The following is a 23,779-nucleotide window of genomic DNA, read 5'->3' as shown; positions in this document are numbered from 1 at the left end:
TCCTGCCTGGAATGGAGGCAATCCTAGACTTCAAACAGGTTTAGCGGACATTTCTCCTTTTCCTGTCGTTATCTCCTCTTAATCTCCACTTCTCATTTCCCTTTGGCTCCCACTTGCTCAGTCCCAAAGACTTGAGGTTTCATTCCCCTCATGGAAACCCCGCCTACCCCACAGGAGGAGACATTCCCTCCTCCTCCTCCTTGGTCCTTTCTTAATGTCTTGCATGCCTCAGTGCTCAGGCTTTGTTCGAATGTGTGTGGAGCTTCTCCTCTGCTCAGCCCCCCGGGCTATGAAGGTGAAGGACAATATCCTGGTATCTGAGTGAGGGCAGAGCAGATGCTAGATTCTAAGTTCAGCTTGCCCTTCAGCTAAGTAGCAAAAAGCCTTATCAAAGACCATTCATTCCCCCAGGATAATACAGTCTGATTTGAGAAAAGGATATTTCTGTTAACCTGGATTTGGCCTTGCCAGTTGTGGAAGAATAACCCAGGCATTCTAGAACCGAGGAACATCTGTCCCTTTCCTGGGTCAGACTCCCTTCTGCTCACTGAAGGGGGGGGGGGGGTTCTGTCTCTGTTTTCCAGTGGGTGATGCTTCCTCCATCCAGTTGTTTTTCTTTCTGGCATAGAAGAGAGATGTCCAGTTGTTCCTACCACACATATGGATTAAAAAAATAGAATTTGACATTTTGTACAAACAAAATGAGATTAGAAGTTATAACAGAGGCATGATAGAAATGGGTCTAAAGTTGGTTTTAGACTGACAATGCAGAATCTGATGTGGTCCCAGGTGGTTCCAGGACCACACTGCTGAAGATGACTGCTTCTTGAGTTCTTGAATAAATGCTATTTGCTCTCAGCAACGGGCTTCCTGCAAAGAGGATCGGATCCTTCAGACCCATCCAGTTCTGCTCATTTCCACATGCAGCCTCATGACTCTCATATATATGGAGATTTAGAGTATGTTGGTCTCCTCAGGAGACATATTACTTTTTATTTTTAAAAACCAGTCAACTGTTTGGCACATGAATTTCTTCCCAACTTCCATGCTCAGTACAATGTAGTCACTCCTCTTCCCTGTGGAAGTAGACGAGGAGGCATGGAGAGTCTTGGGATACAGACTCACGTCAGCCACTAGGTAACTGCATCATCTCCATTAACATGTCACTCCACATGTTGAGTTTCAGCTTTATCATCTACAAAATGAAGGAGTCAGACTAGGACCCTCCAAAGCAACTATTCCACGGTAACGAGGTGCTAAGTTACTCCCTGAGTATCCTCATCCTGACTGTCGGTGCTGGAGCGGAAAGGAATGTGCTTCCTGTTGGCTGGAATGAATAGCTCATCACACAGATGGCCCTGCAGGTTGTAGAGGGGCCAACACTTGCTTTTCTCTACCAAGGACGTGGTCAGGATGTCAAAGACCTTGGAAGAACTCTGCCAGCAACGCGTCCTGAAAGGGATGTCGTGGGGCACCGGCATCACATACAGTGGTGATTCTCCTCCTGTGCTGTTTTAATTTTATGCTGATATTCTGAACTTACTGAATGCCTTAGGCATTTTTGCCACATTCGGTCTACGGTTCTCTCATTCATTTGGTCACTAATTCACAGTTACTGGCTGAGACCCTTCTTTGTGCCAGATGTTTTCCTGAGTGCACAGTGGTGAACAAAACAGTTGGGGTCCCTGCCCCCCCTGTAGTCTAGGAGAGATACAGACAAGTGAGAAGGTCCAGGTGAGTGAGGTACAGGGTGTATGGGGGCCTATATGATGAGCACCTAGTCCAGAGGAGGGATTGAGCGGAGACCAGATGGAAGGGGGTGAGGTAGCCTGACACAGAGGCCATGTGTTTTAGACAATGGCACATGTGATAGCAACAGGTGAATTTCTTGCAAAACTAATGAAGCTTACATTCTCTGGTGTACCAGGAAACAGACTCTTTGAAAAAAGGCAAAAACAAAAGAAAAAAATCTGATTTGTAGCATTTGCTAATTTCCATGGTATAAAAACACCCATCGTGGTCAACGTTAAGGTACAGTTTCACAACCAACCCACAGAAGTCCTTAATATTTAATAATCAGTGCTTTCAAGCCAGTACTGCCATCTCCAGAACCTTACTAGGAAACTTTGGGTCCCTTTCCTGGACAAGCCCATTCCAAGTGTATTAGTTGGGGTTTCTCCTGAAGCAGGCTCGTAGAGGGGAATTTGTATACAAGTGGTTATTTTCAGAAAGTGTAAGAAATAGCCACAGAGGGTGGGGAAGTTAGCTGGGGAAGGGAAGACCACCAATAAATGGTGTTTCTACCATTATGGGTAACTAGAGTTTCATCCTTCTTGAAATTCTGGGAATCATTGCAGCAGCAGCCGGAGGAGCAAGGGAGTGGCAGTAGTTACACGCTAACTCCTGTCAGTCACTGGCTGAGGTCTGTTCCTGGGGTGTGCTCTTTCCCTGTTACATTTGACTTTCCCTGATGGGTGGAGTGGCCTTCCATTGCTTCAGAGAAGACTTTAAAGCCAAAAGCTGCAGATACTGGCAGTTGGAAGGCAGCCAGCACACGAGGAAGTGGCGAGGCCTGGGGAATATGTGCAGAGCACCAACAGCATCTGCTACAAACTGCCCTGTACCTCATTCTGTATTTCTTTTTTTTCTCTTCCATTATGGTTTATCACAGGATATTGAACATAGTTCCCTGTGATACACAGTAGGACCTTGTTGTTTATCCATTCTATGTATACTAGTTTTCATCTGCTAACCCCAAACTCCCAATCCTTCCCTCCCGCTTGGCAACCACAAGTCTGTTCTCTATGTCTGTGAGTCTGTTTCTGTTTCATAAATAAGTTCTTTTGTGTCATATTTTAGATTCCACATATAAGTGATATCATATGGTATTTGTCTTTCTCTGACTTACTTTGCTTAGTATGATAATCTCTAGGTCCATCCATGTAGCTGCAAATGGCATTATTTCATTCTTTTTATGGCTGAGTAGTATTCCATTGTATGTATGTGCCACATCTTCTTTATCCATTCATTTGTTGATGGACAGTTAGGTAGTTTCCATGTCTTGGCTATTGTAAACAGTGCTGCTGTGAACATAGGGGTGCATGTATCTTTTTGAATTATAGTTTTGTCCAGATATATGCCCAGGAGTGGGATTGTTGGATCCTATGGTAACTCTATGTTTAGTTTTCTGAGGAACCTCCATACTGTTCTCCATAGTGGCTCCACCAATTTACATTCCCACCAACAGTGTAGGAGGGTTCCCTTTTCTCCACACCCTCTCCAGCATTTGTTATTTGTAGACGTTTTAATGATGGCCATTCTGACTGTCTGTATTTCTAATTTGCATTTTTTCCTTAAATTGGGCCCTCACATTTGTATTAGTTTTAGGCCTTGCAAAACCTAGACCCACCCATAGTGATAGCTCCTAGTTGTTGAAAAATATAGCATGTTTGAGAAATTCAAAGAAATTAATAAGGCTGTATCAAAGTTGGGTAGCAAGAGATGAAATGAGAAAGCAATGCTGGGCTCTTCTAGGTTTGGCTGCGATTTGCTGATCTCTGTAGAGCTCAGCTGGGCTCCTCCTGCTTTCTCACTCCTCTGGGACAGGCTGGCAGAGCAGCCCCCCTTCTGGGATGGGCTCTTCCATGATGAAGAGCAAGAATACCAGAGGGCTGATGAAACTCACAATGCCTCTGATGCCTATTGCTCACCAGTGGCTCACACCAAATCTCCTAATGTTCCATTGGCCAAAGCAATTCACTTGGCCCAGTCCAAAGCCAGGAGGGCAAGGAAATATAATCCACCTACAGGGAAGGAGGTGATGACTCAGTGAGGTCAGTAATACAGTCTACTCTAGGATTTTCTCCAAGATGTTAGTGGTGGTTATCTGGGGTTAGTGAGATTTCTGATAATTTTTATTTTTTGCTTTAGCTTTTTCTCTTATTAAAATTTTTAATGAGAATATAGCAATTTTACCAAAAACTATAAACCTATTTCTTTAACTAATTAAAGATATTAAAAGTTGGAGAACAGGGCTTCCCTGGTGGCACAGTGGTTGAGAGTCCGCCTGCCGATGCAGGGGACATGGGTTCGTGCCCCGGTCCGGGAAGATCCCACATGCCGCGGAGCAGCTGGGCCCGTGAGCCATGGCCGCTGAGCCTGCGCGTCCGGAGCCTGTGCTCCGCAACGGGAGAGGCCACAAGAGTGAGAGGCCCGCATTCTGCAAAAAAAAAAAGAGGTTGGAGAACATTTATTTGAGTATACATTTTTAACATTTCCTTTTATAACTCCTTTATTAAATGAGTTAATGTACCTATGAAAAGCCTATCTCCTCAACTTCTGAGACTACCTGTTAGCTTTTACAGTGTATAAAAATCATTAGGTTTTATTACGTTCCTATTTTTGTTTCCTTATTACTACTCATTCATTTTAAAATTTATTTTGTTTAGATCTTTAATTTTGTATGTATCTCTGTAAACCACCTGCAAACACTTTGAGCGTTAGATGGGAAGTAAAGAAACCGATTATTTTAAAAACTGAAACAGGTGTGGGCGAGAGAGCCATCCCAGTCATACATACAAATGAGCTGCAGAGATTATTTTTTATAATGCTTATGATGACGTCCCTAAAGGTTCTGATTTAATTGTTCTAGGTTGAAGTTATTTTTCAAAGCTCTCCAAGGGTTGAGAAAAATTGAATAAATAAATGATTAAGTTAGTAGAAAAGTAACAGAAGGGCCAATGCTATGCGATGAGCAGTAGGAGATTGGGAAATTCCATAATGACTTGAAGTCTGCTGAGGTGCTGAAGGCTGAGGTTCCCGAATATTGAGGAGAGTAAGGGAAATGGATGCTGAGGAGAAATTTGAGCTTCCAGAATGAAGACTAGGACTGCTGTTAAGATCTGTCTGAGGTTCACTGCAGGGGGAAGAGCTGGTCATATTCTCCCTGACACCTCATCTTCCCATGTATAGCCCAGATCAGACCCTAAGAGATAACTGCTTTTTGGGTTACTGAGGTACATTTTGTGGACTGTTTTTCAGAACATTATCACTAATAAGAGTCTCTTCTCAATGAAAACAGGTTGAACTCGTAGGAGATTATTTATATACCCAGAACAAGAGAGGAGAAATAGAGATATTATAGGAATTTGATTTGTCTGTTTACAGCTCTCCTAAATTATTTTGAGCAGAGTTCAGTCATTTATGTATAAAATATGAAAATCTCTTCATCTCCCTCTGCCTCATAATATAAAACAAAAATCAAAATCCTCTCTCCCTACATATGTATTTATAGAGGAAACATATAAAAATATAGAAATATAGAGAGAGAGGGGGGTTATTGTTTTATTTTTGTTTTTAACTAAAAGACAAATAACTTTTTTTTTTTAGTAACCAGGACCTCGTTACTGGTAAGGTCTGAGTTAATTGCCATTCCTAGAGTAACCATGGTGACCAGCGTGTTGCTTCTGAGTCCATTAATCTTGTTGAGGTTAACAGTAAATCCCAAAGGATCTTTTGCAGTGATTCAGAAATAAATCATCTTCTCTCATGTATGTTATTTGGTGACAGCACTTTCTTTAAATATGTCTCCCTAACAGACAAAGAAATAAGACAATTCCTAATGAGGTGATAAAAACCCATTCCCGAATAAGAAATTTTACAAAATATAGCAAATGACTGAAAAAGTAGATACATAGAAATGACACATGAAAGGAGGATTCACTCAATAAACATGTACCGTACTCCTAATAGACATACCAAAAAAGGCCATTTACTCCTTCTTAGTAACGTATCTGTACAGGACCTCAGCCTTAAGGTATAAACCGGAGACAAAATTTGAGATTCTTCAATGAAAAAAACTGAAATTATTTTTTAGATTATAGAAATTAGAAAGGATGAGTTGACCTGGACTGAGGAAGAGAAACAGCTGGCTGCCCAAGCTGGGACTAATAATGTTTTATATTTGTGAAAAGGTGTTTGCGACGTAGAAAGTAGAGCATGACCCTACCTAAAACCACATTTGTCCTACAACATCCCCAGAGATTAAGTACAAAATGTGGTGGCCTCATTTTACAGATGAAGATGCTGAGGCTGCGGAGTGCAGAATGACTTTCCCATACTCAGTATTAGCACTCTCTTTTAAATGAGCTGAATAAAATTGTTAGGATTCTGAGTTGGAAGGGTTGGGGATTGGATTTTCATCCCAACAGTCTTCTGCCCTTAATTCATATTACACACAACTCTGGGTCTTTCTCAACCCATGAGGTTTATATTTTCTCATCTTCAAGTATTCCTGAGCTAAAGGAATAATCCAAGCTCTCATTTCAACCTAGGTCTTCATACATAAAAGAAATACCAAGAAAACAATAGTATTTTACAGAAGCTAAGATGCACAATTACTCATATTTTAACATCTCTGAAATTGGGATGTGTCTTACAATAAATGACATTGTAATTGCTGATGCTGTATGAGAAATGGATTCCACTGCCTGTACATGCACCAACAGGGTCATAGCTGTGTATACTGTCCTTACCTCAACTGAGTGGTGGAACCGTTACAACGTAGGTAGAAAGTTATTGTGTATGCGGGAGGTGGGTATCAGTTTGATGTTAGGGATGTGAATACTCACTTGGAGTAATGACCATCACTTCATATTTCCCTGCAAAGCAACATGCTGGTGCTCTACAGGTCTTAAGGGAAGATACCCACAAGCAGAAGGGTATGTTGACTTATTGAGGTAGTCATAGGATGATCATCTTTCATGAACAAAGCAACTGAAGACAGAAAGAATTACTAAATCCCTCAGAATACATGAAAAAAACTTCAGAGTAACAAGAAGGTGATGTAACTGACAAGTATGTCTAGCAGGACAATTGTTAACCATTGTATCACAGTTTCATAGGCTGCTGCTTTTTGTTCTTGGCCATTCGTAAAGTAATTTTTAATCTTATAATACACGGCATCTTAGATTCTATGATATGTAGTAATTCATAAATCAGTCAGCATGGTTCTGTTCCCCTGTAGCTGGTGATTGGGCTTTGCCTAAAGCTACTCTGTTGATGGCGGACTTCATCAGAAAGTCCAGAGTCCAAAAACAAATCTTATTTGATTAACCAACTCTGGCAAATTAATGTTTTGTTCACTTCAACACAAATGTCTCAGACCACAGTTGATATTTGATTAAAAAGAGAAATTGTCTCCAAGGGCTCTTGAAGATTTTAAGGTAACGGTTCTTTATAATTCCCTAATTACAGAAAGTGTTCATTTTTAATTATTGGCAATTTAGGACATTGCGGAGGTTACAGTAAAATATTTCTGATATAGGTACAATTGGAAAGGGGGATGATTCTGTTGTAATCATGGCATCCCCAAATTATACACACACACAGTATAAACAGGGAATGTTGTGTATGCATAGATGTATAATCTATCTCTGTGGCCTCCGAAGACCCCATGAGTTATTATGCTAGAACTGAGAGACTCAGACGTGTTTAATGGCAGAAGCAAGCATTCCATTAACTTGGTTAAAGAGTACAAATCAGCTAGCTGAGTTGTTTCTTCTTTACCTTCACAAAGGTGCACCCCGGCCCGGTGTAAGTTTATACAATCAGGGGTGCAGCAGGAAGAGTTTAACTAGGTCAGAAGAGTGCTAAATTTTTTCAGGCAAGCATTTGTCCTTGGTAAATTCAGTAAGCCATGCTATTACATACCAGCCCCAGCCTCCTCCTTATGCAAGTATGACACTCCTGTGACTCCCGTCTCCCCAGCTTCATTCTGCAAATTTGTGTTCTAGCTGTGTGCCAGGATAAGAACTTTCTCCATTAACATAGGGGCTCTCAACCTAGGGCCTTTCTAGGCATAGGCCAAGCCTTGGCTAACAAGACCTAAAGGAGCAAAGGGATAATTTTTTTAATTACCTAAGGAAATCTGATTAGATTTGAATTCCTTTGAAAGAACCTTTGGAATTTATTTATACAACTATCTTAGCACTTGAGATTTAAGATGTGTCCAGGTATAGAATATTTTTTACATCTTAATTCACTCTGGATTCATCATTTTTCATATACCCCACTCATAAGATGAGGTAAGTGAAAAGTGTAGATTATGAATGTCTGCCTTTAGTTTCCCAGTTTATAGATACATGCTGAATGTGACTATTGCTAGAGGAATGTATTATTCTCTTAGGTGTCATAATTAGAAAGGTCACATCCCCAGATTTTTCTGATAAAATATGCTGCGCCTTGAGACGCTCACATGGAACCAAAGGTATCTTTCACCAGATATTTTAATCTCATTTGAAAACTTGTACTTGGTTCAGGGAAGTACTCTGAAATAAGACCCTATCTGCCCTTTAGCTCTCTTCTTTCTTCTCGGAAGGGAGAAATAGTGATGACATCTCATTAAAAGCTCTCCTGCTGCAGTTTAAACCTATTTGCTTTCATTCTGTCTTCAAGCTGAGAACAGCTCATCACTATTTTCTTTGTAAAAATCCTGAAGTATTTGACAATTGCTAGTAAGAACATGCCAAGCTTCTCTTTTTGACATTATACAAATCCCTTTATTAAACTTTCATCATTTGTTTAGCATCTCTCTCTCTCTCTCTCTCTGTCTCTCTCTCTCTCTCCCTCCCTCCCCCTCTCTCTCCCTCCCCCTCTCTCTCCCTCTCTCTCCCTCTCTCCCTCTCTGCCTCTCTCTCTCTCTCTCTCTCTCTCTCTCTCTCTCTCTCTCTCAACCACCCACTGGGTGATATGTCTTTCCCACCTATCTAGAATTGTTATCAAATAAGAACGTGGCCAATAAAAAGGGAGGATTAAAGAACATGGCTTCCTTTCAGCTTCCTCTCTGAAATGATAAAAAAATACACTGGAACTTCACTTCTCAAACTTGTAATGAGTACTACAGATATGTGTTTAAAAGCACAGGCTTGAAAGCTTTACTGCCTGCATTTTGATTTCCAGATCTACCACTTTGCTAGCTGAGTTGTCTTAGGCGAATTTTTTAACCTTTCTGTGCCTCATTTTCCTCAACTATAAAATGAGGATCATAATATTATCTCCCTTGAGTTACTCTAAGGATTAAGTTAAGGTAACATATATAAAGAGCTTAAAACAGTACCTGCAAATATTAACTATTATAGTTATCAACTAAGTTTCAAAATCAAAATTTGGTTATGTGCATTATGATCCATACCAGAAGCTTATTCTGAATCCTAGATATCCTGTTTAGAGTAACCTAAAACACCAGCTCATTGTATTACAATTTTGATATTAATCAACCTGGCATTTTTCTCTTAAAAATGTAAGGCATGAGTAGATTAGTTCTTATAACACTTTTTTAAAATATTATCATTATCCCCAGATTTCCTAACCCAATTGTCTTAGCTCTTTAAGTTGTGACTGTAACAAGGTAAAAATTCTTTTCTGTGATGGGCTATAAATAGTGACCAACCATCTCAGGTTTCTTGGAACTGAGGGGTTTCTTGGGGCATAGGACTTTTACTGCTAAAACTGGGAACATCTTGGGCAAACTGGGATGGTTGGCCACTCACTCCAGGTATAAAAGTACTGTATAAGGTGGAGTAGAAGGGGGAAAGGAAGAAGCAGTAGTAATATTAATCTCACCAAACACAGAAGAATTCTAAATACACCACCATTCCCCTGATTTTTGACTCATGCAATCCCTGATGAGTATCTGAAGGGTAAAATTGCACTGAACTAATTAATTCTAAATGTCAGGTATTTGGGCTTCATTTTTTGCTGTTATCGTCATCTGTGGGATGTATTTCTTCTCCTTCATGTTATGCTGTTGCACTTTCCTCTGATCATTTTTTTGCCTTTTTTTTTTTTTTCTTGTAGGTCAACTCAAATCAAAACATACTCATGGGATAATGCCCAGGTTATCCTGGTTGGGAACAAATGTGACATGGAAGATGAGCGAGTCATCTCAACTGAGAGGGGCCAACATTTAGGAGAACAGCTTGGTAAGAAACAAATGATCAAATTAATGAGAAAGAGAGCATGGTAATTACTTGTAACACAGTGCAGAGTCCCAGCTACTTGCTAGGATGGATTTAATGAAAAGATTGTCAACCCGACAGTAGAAACCAACACATCACCTGTAAGTAGTAAGTGGATTTCCTCCCACTTTCTGTGGTATCCTTAGAATCCAAGCACAATTACAGAAGCAAAATAGACAGCCAGCATCTGGATTTAGTACAAGATGTTCAAATTCCATTGCATAAGAAAGACAGGATGTGCCTTGCTTGCTATTTCTTTGGGGTTTTTTCTCTATATACAATATTTTATACTGAGTGAGCACTTTATTATGCTATATGATTGTTGTTTTCAAGTTTCCATTGGAGGAGGGTGGGTAATAGGCACAGAATAGGTCATGTTATAGATTCTGGTTCTAGAGACACCACTGGCAATGTGTGTTACAGTTACAAACCTCTTTGAAACTCAGTTTCCTCATCTCTTAAGAATGAGTATTATGACCCATGCCTACTTTACCAAGTCCTTGTAGATAAGATCAACTGAGATAAGAGATAGATATGAAAGAGTTTTAGAAATGGCAAAGCCATTTCAAATGCAAAACATTGTATATAGGAGAAAAAATGCTTGGGTGAGTAAGGTAGAGTTTTGGTGCAAAGGAGGGAATCATGATTGATTTATTTTTTTTTAATAATTTTTATTGGAGTATAGTTGACTTACAATGTTGTGTTAGTTTCAGGTGTACAGCAAAGTGAATAAGTTATACATGTACATATATCCACTCTTTTTTAGATTATTTTCCCATATAGCTCATTATAGAGTATTGAGTAGAGTTCCCTGTGCTATACAGTAGGTCTTTATTAGTTATCTATTTTATATATAGTAGTGTGTATATGTCAATCCCAATCCCCCAGTTTATCCCTCCCCCCTTTCCCCTCTAGTAACCATAAGTTTGTTTTCTACATCTGTTTCGGTATTGTAAATAAGACTCTATTTCTGTTTTGTAAATAAGTTCATTTGTACCATTTTTTAAGATTCCACATATAAGCGATATCATATGATATTTGTCTTTCTCTGACTTACTTCACTCAGTATGACAATCTCTACGTCCATCCATGTTGCTGCAAATGGCATTGTTTTGTTCTTTTTTATGGCTGAGTAGTATTCCATTGTATATATGTACCACATCTTCTTTATCCACTCCTCTGTCAATGGACATTTAGGTTGCTTCCATGTCTTGGCTACTGTAAATAGTGCTGAAATGAACATTAGGATACCTTTTCAAATTATGTTTTTCTACAGATATATGACCAGGAATGGGATTGTTGGATCATGTAGTAGTTCTATATTTAGTTTTTTAAGGAACTTCCACACTGTTCTCCATAGTGGTTGTACCGATTTACATTCCCACCAAGAGTGTAGAAGGGTTCCCTTTTCTCTACACCCTCTCCAGCACTTATTGTTTGTAGATTTTTTGATGATGGCCATTCTGACTGTTTTAAGGTGATTGTAGTTTTGTACAACTACTCATTGTAATTTTGATTTGCATTTCTCCAATAATTAGTGATGTTGAGCATCTTTTCATGTGCTTTTTGGCTATCTGTGTGTCTTCTTTGGAAAAATGTCTATTTAGATCTTCTGTCCATTTTTTGGTTGGGTTGTTTGCTTTTTTGATATTGAGCTGCATGAGCTGTTTGCATATTTTGGAAATTAATTCCTTGTTGCTTCATTTGCAAATATTTTCTCCCATTCTGTTTGTTGTCTTTTCATTTTGTTTATGGTGTCCTTTGCTGTGCAAAAGCTTTTAAGTTTCATTACGTCCAATTTGTTTATTTTTGTTTTTATTGTCATTACTCTAGGAGGTGAATTCAAAAAGATATTTCTGCAATTTACGTCAAAGAGAGTTCTGTGTTTTCCTCTAGGAGTTTTATAGTATCCAGCCTTACATTTAGGTCTGTGATCCAATTTGAGTTTATTTTTGTGTATGGTGTTAGAGAGTGTTCTAATTTTATTCTTTTACATGTAGCTGTCCAGTTTTCCCAGCACCACTCATTGAAGAGACTGTCTTTTCTCCATTGCATATTCACGGTTGCTGGGTTTGATATCATATTTGTGTGTGGATGATTTTTTACCACTACTTTATGTTTGCCTTTACCAGTGAGCTTTCCCACTTGTGATTTTCTTGTTTCTAGTTGTGGCCTTCCCCCGCCAACACACACACCTAGAGAAGTTCCTTTAGCATTTGTTGTAAGGCTGGTTTGGTGGTGCTGAATTCTCTTAGCTTTTGCTTATCTGTAAAGCTTTCAATTTCTCTCTCAAATCTGAATGAGAGCCTTACTGGTTAGAGTAATCTTGGTTGTAGGTTTTGCCCTTTCAACACTTTAAATATATCGTACCTCTCTGTTCTGGCCTGCAGAGTTTCTGCTGAAAAATCAGCTGTTAACCTTACAAGGATTCCTTGTGTGTTATTTGTTGCTTTTCCCTTGTTGCTTTTAATATTTTTTTCTTTGTCTTTAATTTTTGTCAATTTGATTACCATGTGTCTCGATGTGTTCCTCCTTGGGTTTATCCTGTATGTGACTCTCTGCACTTCCTGGACTTGGATGAGTGTCTCCCTTTCCCATGTTAGGGAACTTTTTAGTTATAATCTCTTCAAATTTTTTCTCAGGCCCTTTTCCTTTCTCTTCATCTTCTGGGACCTCTATATTGCAAATATTCGTGCATTTGCTGTTGTCACAGAGGTCTCTGTGACTGTCCTCATTTTTTTTTCATTCTTTATTCTCTTCTATGGCAGTGATTTCAAACACTCTGTCTTCCAGCTCACTGTGTTCTTCTGCCTGTTATTCTGCTATTGATTCCTTCTAGTGTGTTTTTTTATTTCACTTATTGTGTTGTTCATCTCTGTTCTTCAAATCTTCTCTTTTTTAAACATTTCTTATATCTTCTTGGTCTGTTCCTCCATTTTTTTCTGAGATTTTGAATCATATTTACTATTATTACTCTGAATTATTTTTCAGGTAGATTGCCTATCTCCTCTTCCTTTAGTTGTTCTCATGGGTTTTTATCTTGTTGCTTTGTCTGCAACATATTTCTCTGTTGTCTCATTTTGTCTAACTTTCTGTGTCTGTGGTCTCCTTTCCACAGGCTGCAGGATCATAGTTCCTCTTGCTTCTGGTGTCTGACCCCTGGTGGGTGAGGTTGGTGCTGGAGCTTTTGTAGGCGTCCCAGTGGGAGGGACTGGTGCCTGCCCTCTGGTGGGTAGAGCTGGGTCTTGTCCCTCTGGTGGACAGGGCTGTGTCAGGGGGTGTGATTTGAGGTGGCTGTGAGCTCAGTGCAACTTTAGGCAGCCTGTCTTCTGATGGGTGGCACTGTGTTCCTATCTTCTTTGTTGTTTGGCCTGAGGCTTTCCAGCACTGGAGCCTGTAGGTTGTTGGGTCGGGCTGGGTATGGTGCCAAAGTTGGGACCTCCTGGAGAGTTCATGCCAATCAGTATTCCATGGGACCTCCACTACCAGTCTCCTTGCCCCACACAGCAATCTACAGCTGACCCTTATCTCCCCAGGAGAGCCTCCAAGACCCCTAGGTAGGTCTAACCCAGGTTCCTATGGATGTACTGCTTTTTGCTGGTCCCAGTGCACACGAGACTTTGTGTGCACCCTCCAAGAGTAGAGTCTCTTTCCCCCAGCCCTGTGGAGTTCCTTCACTCAAGCTCTGCTGGTTTTCAAGGCTAAATGCTCTGGGGGTTCTTCTTCCCAATGCCAGATCCTCAGACTGTGTCTTGGAGGGCTATTTTTATGTGGGAACATTTCTGTGTGGCCTGCATGGGTTTAAATTTTTTTGGTGCTAGGGCTGTTTTTAGTATAGGTGTCTGCCACCTCTTTCCTCAGTGTATGCTGTCCATTATCCCCTTGATAGGAGGTGTGACTGATGTTGTAGTGACAAGAGCCTGCATTGGATATTGAACCTCCCCTTTGTTCTGTGGTTGTCACTGCCCTGTTGGGTGGGGTCTGCTCCCTAGTTCTTGGAGTAGAGGCCCCCAGATCTGTTTCTTGGCTGTGATTCTGATCTGTGGTGTGAGTTAGGTGGGACTGGAGCACTTCCACTGGGAGAGAAGCCACTGAGTATCCCTCCTCTGGAGTGTTCACCTGTGGGTGTGCTCTGTTGTGCCACCTTTCACCTGTTGTGCAAGCTCTCATATTACACTGTTGTTGGCACTGCTCTCAGCCCCACCTTAACTGTGTGGGTGTGCCGGCAGTTGGCCTGGTGTCTCTCAGGTGCTGTTTTCACCAGGCCACTAGTGTAGGTCCACTGAAGTCAGGTTCCAGGATTGCAGTAATCATGGATCTGCATCCACTGTGGGTGCTATGGGGTCAGCTCGGACTCTGGCCTGGCCCAACACCCATGTGTACGTGTCCACAAAGTCCACAGCTACTAAAGCTAGACCCGTCTCAACTGTAGGAGCACTCGTTGTCTGTTCAGATGTTCTGCAGGTGCTGAGTTTACAAAGCCGGTTGCAGGGGTGTAAATCCTCAGTTTGCACAGCAGTAAGGGGAGATTTCATCTCTTCTTCCTTAGTTGCACGGTCCCTGGGGCTCAGCTGTGGTTTCAGCCCCACCTATGCATGTGGGCCACCCACAGGCATCTGCTCCTGAGGCTGCCCCAGAGCACATGAGCCTGCCCTGGTGGGAAGGGGGCACAGAGGAGGCGGCGGCTGGGAGACACCCGTGGCAGGGACTGGTGCATGGGGAGAGAGGCTGAAATGGCCATGATTGATTTATTAATTCAAGGCATTTTTTTACTGAGCACCAGTTATGTATCCTGCACTGTGTCAGACATCACGGGGGATACCAAAAAAGTGTGATCCACAGTCCCTCGGCTCAAGTTGCTTCCAATCAAGTGGGGAGACCAGAGATACACACAAGAAAGCAGAAATAACAGGACAACAACAAAAATAATATCGTGAGGATATGATAAGCTCGGAGACAGGCGCCAAGAGGAAAGTAACAGAGGGAGGGAGGCAGACACAGGTGTTAGAAGGAGGTGTGAGAGTGAAATGAGATGGGAGGCAGATAAGAAGCAATGCAGAGGAAACAGGAAAAATGTATGGAAATGAGCAGAACAGCTAGGAAGAGGTGAGTGATGAGAGGAGCTAACCATCATATGGGTTAAATGGCAAGACAAGTTTTGAATGTTCCTGAAAGGAGAGTAGAATATGAAAACCATGAGGAGGAGAAGAAGCATCATGAATAAAGGGCACAGTGGAGTAAGGACATTGAGAGGAACATTGGGAGGACAGAGAGTGGAAAAGTTGGAACCCAGCATGATGTTATGGAAGTAGAGTGGCTTTGAGGAACAATTCCAGCCCTAAGCAAATGAGCTGGAATTTCTTTCTTTTCCTTCCTCCTTCCCTCCCTCCCTTCCTCCCTTCTCCCTCCCTCCCTCCTGTCCTTCCCTCCTCCCTCCCTCCTTCCCACCTCACTCCCTCCTGTCCCTTTTTCCTCCCTCCCTTCCTTCTGAGAGTCTGGCTTTCTAACCTTTTTGCCCAGGACCTACAGTAAGAAATGCATTCAGTCTAGCAACCCAGTGCATACATACGTAGAAAGAGAATGAAACGAAAGTTTTACAAAACACATTTACTCATTAGATGAGATTTGTTCTGATGCTATTCTCTTTTCTATTACTTTTCATTTTCTTTTAATAATGGTTTCAACTCACTAAATAAATCTTAGGCTCCACTAATGTGCTTCAACCCGCTATAATTTGAAAAACACTGTTCTGAAGGGGGTACTTTGTGATTAATCTGCAGGGAGTGTGCAGCACAGATTAGAGAAGCAGACATCCTCTCAGTGGGGCACCCTGTCACTTGGTCATCTCATAAATGAACTATGCACAGTCCAGTCTGAGAGCTTGACCATTTCCTTATGAGATTAGTGAGCTCATTAGACCAAAGGCTATCACCCAATGACTGCAAGAACCCTCCCACCGAACTTTCTTACATTCGCCCATGACAAAATCATACAGCTGATGTCTGTTCTTTCTGTGGCTGCCCTTGAGCTTTTATCATCTCGTTCATAGGGCCTCTCCCCATTCCATCAATTTAACAATCTTTTTCCCCCAAAAGTCTGAAAAACTTGGCTATCTTTTCTTTGTCCTCTTAGCACCTCAGGAAGTTAGGAATGGAAAACAGTAGATTCCCCAAGAGAAGAGAGAAAAGAAATCTGGGAGAGGGTTGGCAGAGTGTCTGCCTGAGACAATCTCTTCCCTCCCTGTATTTTCTTGACTAGTCAGGCATATCCTATGTTGGGGGAAGAAACTGCTACACAGACGTAAGTGACTTCTATATATAAACCTGAAAATTGTTTGGTTCAAAGAACAATAGATGGGAGCCAATATTTTAGTGACATTGAGCCAGGTAGCTGGTTACATTTTTTACCACTGTAATAAATTACCTGGGTGTTGAGAAGGTCATGTTGTGGAAGGGGACATGTAGAATGGTGTGAATGCATCAAGAGGGCAGCCTTCCTTGGAACTCCACTGACTGACACAAACCCTTTTCATGTGGTACACAGATGAAGGAAAGTTCCTGAAATTGTGAGGCAGAAATGGTTTATGTACCCATACGCATTCTTCCAATGATTTCTGATTGATTTTTTGCTCTGTATTCAATAAACCCCAGCAGTTGTCATAGCAACCAACACTTGGGCATTCTTAGAGAGTCGTTTACCTTCTTTAATGTGCTTTGTTCTTTTCATGACTACACACCCTTCTATAAATGATCATGAGAGATCATTTATACGGGGGAAAAAACCTCACAATCAGTTTAAAGATTTTAAAGGTCTTAGCCTTATTTTCTTTTAATTTCTGGTAAAATTCCATTGTCCAGAACAGCAACACACACACACAAAGGTTGGGCACTGTTTTATAAATGTCATTACCACATCTTAGCAGATGGTTCAAAAACACTGCTGTATTGATCTAGTTACAATTAATTCTCCATTGTGGATGGTTACATCCATAATATTTGCTTATCCTAATGAAGGTACTTGATGGAACTGAGCTGTAGCTGAGGTCTTTAAAATACTTGTATGTCAGCTGCCCTTGCCAATCCAAACATTTACAATACATCAGATGCTTGGGAATACAATCATAATGCTGCCTTTCAGGAGCAACCATTGTGGCGCCTGTGATACACTATGCAGACAATCAGCATTTTTCTGGTCTTCCCTTTCCTGGTTGTTTTGTTTCATTTGGCCTCCTGGGCATGCCCTCCTTCTTGCATTCTGCCATCTTGGCTTCTATACCATGGTGCTCTCTCTCCAGCCGTACCTTGGCTGTTTCCTTGGGAGACTGCTCCTCTTTCTCCCTCTCGTACTTTGCCTTTCCATCCTTGGCCCACCACTCTTCTCTCTCTGCGCTCTCCCTTAGATATTCCCAACCACTTCTGAGGCATGAACTCTGCTTATAAACTAATGACAGCCAAGTCATGTCTTAGCCCTGACCCTTTCACCTGACCCTCTACCCACCTGCCAGCTGCATGTATTCAATACTTCGATTTTGGGTGGTCCTCTAAATCATGTGCAGCTGAATCCTCTGGGGTTCTTTTTCAAGTGCATATTTGTCAACCCTAATTCAGGCATGCTGCATCAAAGTTTCTGAAGGCCAGGAATCTACATGTTTAACAAACAACATTCTGACTTTCCTACAACCCTAAAATTTTAGAACACTGGCTTAAATAGCTGCAAGTGTTTGGAGAAGGTAGGGAACTGCCCCTGAGCTGAACATTATCCTCTAGCTAGTATCATTCTTCCCATGTGTGTTTTTGGCATTTACTATATGCACATGTACCTATAACAATATATAGGAATGTTTTCGATTTTTATTTTTATCCAAATGCCAAATTTATAATATGGCAATAATCTATATATATGTACAGTCTCATAATTTGTTTTAAATGTAAAAATATTAAATATTAAATTAGAAAAAATAGAAATAATTAAAGATAGAAGTTTTCCTAAAATAAAAGTAATATAACTGGGAATAAGAACAAAGAAATGTATGGAGGAGATTGGATTTCTATTGCCCTGAAATTATAGAAGAAAGAATACTTGAACCATTTTTACAAGCACTGAATGGGCAGAAAGTGCAGAAACTCTGAGGTTTCCTAAAAATGTAGTCAGAGAAACAAAAATTGCAGATAAACTAAATTTGCTTCTGGAGAGAAGTGATGTTTTTAATAACTAATTTGTAAGGCTCTAATTTTGTTTTTAATTTGCATTCATATTTCTTCCTAAAGCAAGTAACAGATACATATATCTTATTACTCTCCATTCAAATAATTGTCATGATATCATGTGCCTGTATTACTAAATTCCAACCCTGTCGTCTCCATCCTTCCTCCTTGTCTAGCACAGGGAACCCATGAGGATTTCTGACAACTATAAAATATTCTTATACTTTGCCATCTTTCCAACCTGTAAAATTTGTTTTCCCCTTCTTTTCACATTTAATGACTTGTTTTGTTTTGTCTATTCATCTTCAGATGTTTATTAAACACCTGTAATGATATTAAGGAGTCATAAAATATGTATCTTCCTCCTCGTGGAGCTTAATGTGTGGTCTGCATGTCAAAAATACAATAAAATATCGTGAATGTATAAATTGTTTCCAGCCCTTCAAAACAAGTATAACTTGAAGGATGAAGGTGGGACATACAGATCTACAAATATATAGTTCCTTCTGTATTAAGAATATGAAGAGTGACAAAAAAGTCACATTCTATGTCTATAAACTCTGAAACATTGATTCAGTAAAAGCTGGCTTAATTAAACAGTTCCTTCAAGGGAATAATCTCTTGAAGTAGAAAAAGGTAAATTAAAGACAAATCAGAAAGGATACTCCTTCACATAACAAAGAATATACTAAAAGAACTGATTGTTTCTAGAGGAGGGAGGTGGTGCAGACAGGATATATTCAATATATATTCAATATATATCAATATAGTTGCTTCCCCAAAAGTCTAGATAAATCAAGTAAGGCAGATACACCATGGCTAATAGAGTTTGGACTCTATGGGACATTTCTATCCCACCAAGAATAAGAGTTTGAGCACATTGACCATGTGGCTTCATATGCCCTGATATCACTCTTGGGGGCATGTTAACTAGGGTGAAAGGAACATCATTGTTACCAAGCCAGGAAAGTCTACCTCCTGAGATTTTAGTGCCCATGCTGCTGATTTCTGCTGAGACTGGATGACTTCAGGGATGCCTAATTTAGGAACTCTGATTCTAGGATTCTTCAATTGGTTTCTAATTTGAGTCTTTTAGTGTAAACACCCTTGTCTTTCATTGCCAACTCAGGTGAGAATGAACAAAGCAGTAACTTCACTGAACTTTGGATCCATGCAGTCTGATCCTAGGCAGCCAGATTCTCTTTATACATTTTCCATTGAAGAGAATTATAATTACCAGCGTCACACCCTCCTGACTGCTAAGCTCCGCTTGAGTCACTGTATACTTGGAACGACCTTGAGATACAGATTAGGTCTTAACTGCGTTTAGTTTTCTATTTTACAATCCAGGAGAGAATTAGGGTCTATATAACTGATAAGCCTATTTAAACTCTGTTCACGGACCCCAGAGTCTTCCAGTGATCCACAGTGATCCAGTGAAAGATGACAGAAAATGACTAGATCACTGTTCAGGATAAATTTTCTCAAATGCAATATTGCCCAAGTACATAATATTTATTTTCAAACAGTGCCCAGCTTTATGGAATTTCCTCCAACCAGTAAATTGGAAAACTCCTTTACTACTCATTCTATGCTTTATAAGAAACCTCTGAAAATTCTTGATGCCTCACTCTCTGGGCCTTAAAAATTACACTGAGGGCTTCCCTGGTGGAGCGGTGGTTCAGAGTCTGCCTGCCGATGCAGGGGACACGGGTTCGTGCCCCGGTCCGGGAAGATCCCACATGCCGCGTAGCGGCTGGACCCGTGAGCCATGGCCGCTGAGCCTGCGCGTCCGGAGCCTGTGCTCTGCAATGGGAGAGGCCACAACAGTGAGAGGCCCGCATACTGGAAAAAAAAAAAAAAATTACACTGAGACAGTTACCACTAAACCGGTTAACAGCAACTTCTTAGTACCTTTAGAGCATTATTTTAGGAAATCTGTCAGGAGGACTACTTACGGTAGTTCCCTTCTAAATAATGAAAAATTAAGGTATTGTAAAGTGTGCTGTCTTTCTTCTTTGTTGCGCTGAGAGAGCAACATAAGACTGCTCTGAGACTAGGAATAACAGAGATAAATTAACTCAAGTCACAGGTAGGCCTCAGAACATTGAGGGGATCTCACTTCTTTCTCACAAAATTCAGTTCAGGCAGGACCAGGGCAAGGAGAGGAGAAAAGTAAATAGAAGGAAGATTGAATCTAGAGAAGGGGTTCTCAAAAATACCAGTGTACAAGCTATACATCAGGCCAGTTAAATTGGGATCTCTCTGGTGGGACTCAGTCAACAGTATTTTATTTTATTTTATTGAGGTATAATTGATATATTAGTTCAGGTGTGTAACATAATGATTCAATATTTGTATGTAATGCAAAATGCAAAATGATCACCACAGTAAGTCTATATCCATCACTATACATAATTACAAAAACTTTTTTCTTGTGATGAGAACGTAAGATTTATTCTCTTAACAACTTTCAAATATGCAATACAGTATTTTCAACTATGATACTGTGCTGTACGTTACATCTCTGTGATTTATTTATTTTATAACTGGACATTAGTACCTTTTGAACCTTTCATCCATTTTGCCTGCCCAACCCCCGGCCCCCATCTCTGTTCACCACCGATCTGTTCTCGGTATCTGAGGTGGGTTTTATTTTGGAGGGTTTTTTTGGGGGGAGGTGGTTTGCTTTTTTTTCTGAGATTCTGCATATAAGTGAGATCATACAGTATTTGTCTTTCTCCTTCTGACATATTTCCCTCAAGGTTCATCCATGTTGTCATAAATGGCAAGATTTCTTTCTCTTTTATAGCTGAATAATATTCTATTGTGTACGTGTGTGTGCATATGTGTGTTTATCCATTCATCCAATGATGGACACTTAGGTTGTTTCCATATCTTGGCTACTGTAAATAATAATGTAGTGAACGTAAGGGTGCCTATATCTTTTTGAGTTAGTGTTTTTGTTTTTATTGTATAAATGCCTAAAAGTGGAATTTCTGGATCATATGATATTTCTATTTTTAATTATTTGAGGAATATCCATATATGGCTATACCAATTTATATTCCCATCAACAGTGCACAAGGGTTCCTGTTTCTTCATACCCTTACCAACACTTGTTAATTTTTGTATTTTTGGTAATAGCCATTCTAACAGGTGTGAGGTGATATCTCTTTGTGGTTGTGACTTACGTTTCACTGATGATTAGTGATGTTAAACATCCTTTCACATACCTGTTGGCCATCTGTACGTCTTTGGAAAAAATGTCTATTCAGATCCTCTGCCCAATTTTTAATCATATTTTTTGTTTATTTATTGCCTTTGAGTTGTACAAGCTCTTTATATATTTTGGATATTAACCCCTTCTCCGGATAAATAGTTTGCAAATTTTTTCTCCCATTCTGTATGTTGTCTTTTCATTTTCTTAATTACTTTTTTTTTCTTTTCTGCTGTGCAAAAGCTTTTAAGTTTGATGTAGTCTCATTCTTTGATTTTTGCTTTTGTTGTTTGTGCTTTGGGTATCATATCCAAAGAGTCATTGCCAAGACCAGTGTTGAGGAGTTTCTTCCCTATGTTTTCTTCTAGGAATTTTATAGTATCAGGTATTGTGTTTAGGTCTTTGATTTATTTTGAGTTGACTTTTATGAGTGGTGTGAGATAAAGGTCCATTTTCATTATTCTGCATGTGTTCATCCATTTTTCCCAACACCATTTGTTGAAGAGACTATCTTTCTTTATTTGGTGCTCTGGGCTCCCTTGTCAAATATTAGTTGATCTTATGAGCAGGGGTTTAATTCTGTGCTCTCTAACTTTATTCCATTGGTCTATGCATCTATACTGATTTTTATTACTGTAGCTTTGTAGTATAGTTTGAAGTATGATAGCTCCAGCTTTGCTCTTTTTCCTCAGGATTGCTTTGGCTGTTTGGAGTCTCTTGTGGTTCCATACAAATTTTAGGATTGTTTTTTTCTATTTCTGTGAAGAATGCCTACGGTATTTTGTTGGGAATTACATTAAATCTGTAGATAGATTTGGATGTTATGGAGATATTAATAATATTCTTCCAATCCATGACAGTATGATGTCTTTCCACTTGTTTGTGTCTTCTTCAGTTTCTTTCAGCAAAGCCTTGTAGTTTTCTTATAGTCTTATACAGATCTTTCACTTCCTGGGCTAAATTTATTCCTAAGTATTTTATTGTTTTTAATGCTATTGTGAATGGTATCTTGTTCAGATATTTCAACCTTAGTGTAAAGAAATGAAACTGGTTTCTGTATGTTAATTTTGTATCCTATAACTTTACTGAAATTGTTGATTAGTTCCAAAGTTTTTTGGTTGAGACTTTGGAATTTTCTATATACTGAATCATATTGTCTACAAATAGCAAATCATTCCTGATTTGGATGCATTTTATTTCTTTGTCTTGCCTAATCCCTCTAGCTAGGACTTCCAATACTATACTCAATAGGAGTGGTGAGAGTAGGCATTCTTGTCTCATTCCTGATCTTAGTGGAAAAACTTTCAATTCTCCGCCACTAAGTATAACGTTAATTGTGGGTTTGTCATATATGTTGTGGTATATTCCTTCTATACCCAATCTGCCAAGGGTTTTTATCACGAAAGGGTGTTGTATTTTGTCAAATGTTTTTCTACATCTGTTGGGATGATCATGTCATTTTTATCTTTTATTCATATGATGATTACATTTATTGATTTGTGTATGTTGAACCGTCCAGAGATAAATCCCACTTGACAATGGTGTGTAATCCTTTTTATGTTCTCTTGAATTTGGTTCACTAATATTTTGTTGAAAATATTTTCATCCATATTCATCAGGGGTGTTGGTCTGTACTTTTCTTGTGGTGTCCTTATCTGGTTTGGTATCAAGGTGAGGCTGACCTCATAGAATGAGTTTGGAAGTGTTTCCTTTTCTTCAATTTTATGGAGAGTTTGAGAAGGATTGGTATTAATTCTTCTTTGAATGTTTGGTAGAATTCACCAGTGAAGCCATCAGCCCCCCCTGGGGTTTTATGTGTTGAAGAGTTTTGATCACTGATTCAATCTCTACTCATTGTTGATCTTTTCAGATTTTCTATTTTTTTCTCATTCAGTCTTGTTAGGTCGTGTGTTTCTATAAATTTATCTATTTCTTCTAAGTTTTCTAATTTGTTGGCATATAATTGTTTATAATAGTCTCTTGTGATCTTTTGAATTTCTGTAGTATCAGTTGTAATGTCTCCTTTTTATTTCTAATTTTATTTATATGAGTTTTCTCTCTTTTTTTTTTTAGTCTGGCTAAATGTTTTTCAATTTTGTTTCTTTTCAAAGAAGCAGCTCATAGTTTCATTGATCCTTTTTATTGCTTCTCTAAACTCCATGTCATTTATTTCTGCTCTGATCTTTATTATTTCCTTCCTTCTGCTAACTTTGGGCTTAATTTATTCATTTTCTTGTTCCTCGAGTTGTAAAGTTAGGTTATTTGAGATCTTTCTAATTTCTTAATACATTGTTTTTTTCAGTATAAACTTTCCTCTCAGAATAGTTTTTGCCACATCA

General features: G+C 39.6%; 1 protein-coding gene across 1 annotated transcript in view; it reads left to right on the top strand.

Annotated features, from left to right (window-relative positions):
- The window catches only part of RAB3C (RAB3C, member RAS oncogene family), a 289,518-nt gene that overhangs the window by 220,993 nt on the left and 44,746 nt on the right, over nt 1-23,779 (top strand). Inside the window, exon 4 of the mRNA XM_027101072.1 lies at nt 9,856-9,980. Coding sequence (XP_026956873.1) covers nt 9,856-9,980 — 125 coding nt within the window. The remainder of the gene's footprint in view (nt 1-9,855; nt 9,981-23,779) is intronic.

Source organism: Aethalodelphis obliquidens, unplaced genomic scaffold, assembly GCF_003676395.1.
Source record: "Aethalodelphis obliquidens isolate GAN/ISIS:26980383/991018 unplaced genomic scaffold, ASM367639v1 scaffold4, whole genome shotgun sequence".
NCBI classification, from domain to species: domain Eukaryota; kingdom Metazoa; phylum Chordata; class Mammalia; order Artiodactyla; family Delphinidae; genus Aethalodelphis; species Aethalodelphis obliquidens.
The sequence above is the reverse complement of the archived record's forward strand: the minus strand, read 5'-3'. Positions and strand labels throughout refer to the sequence as shown.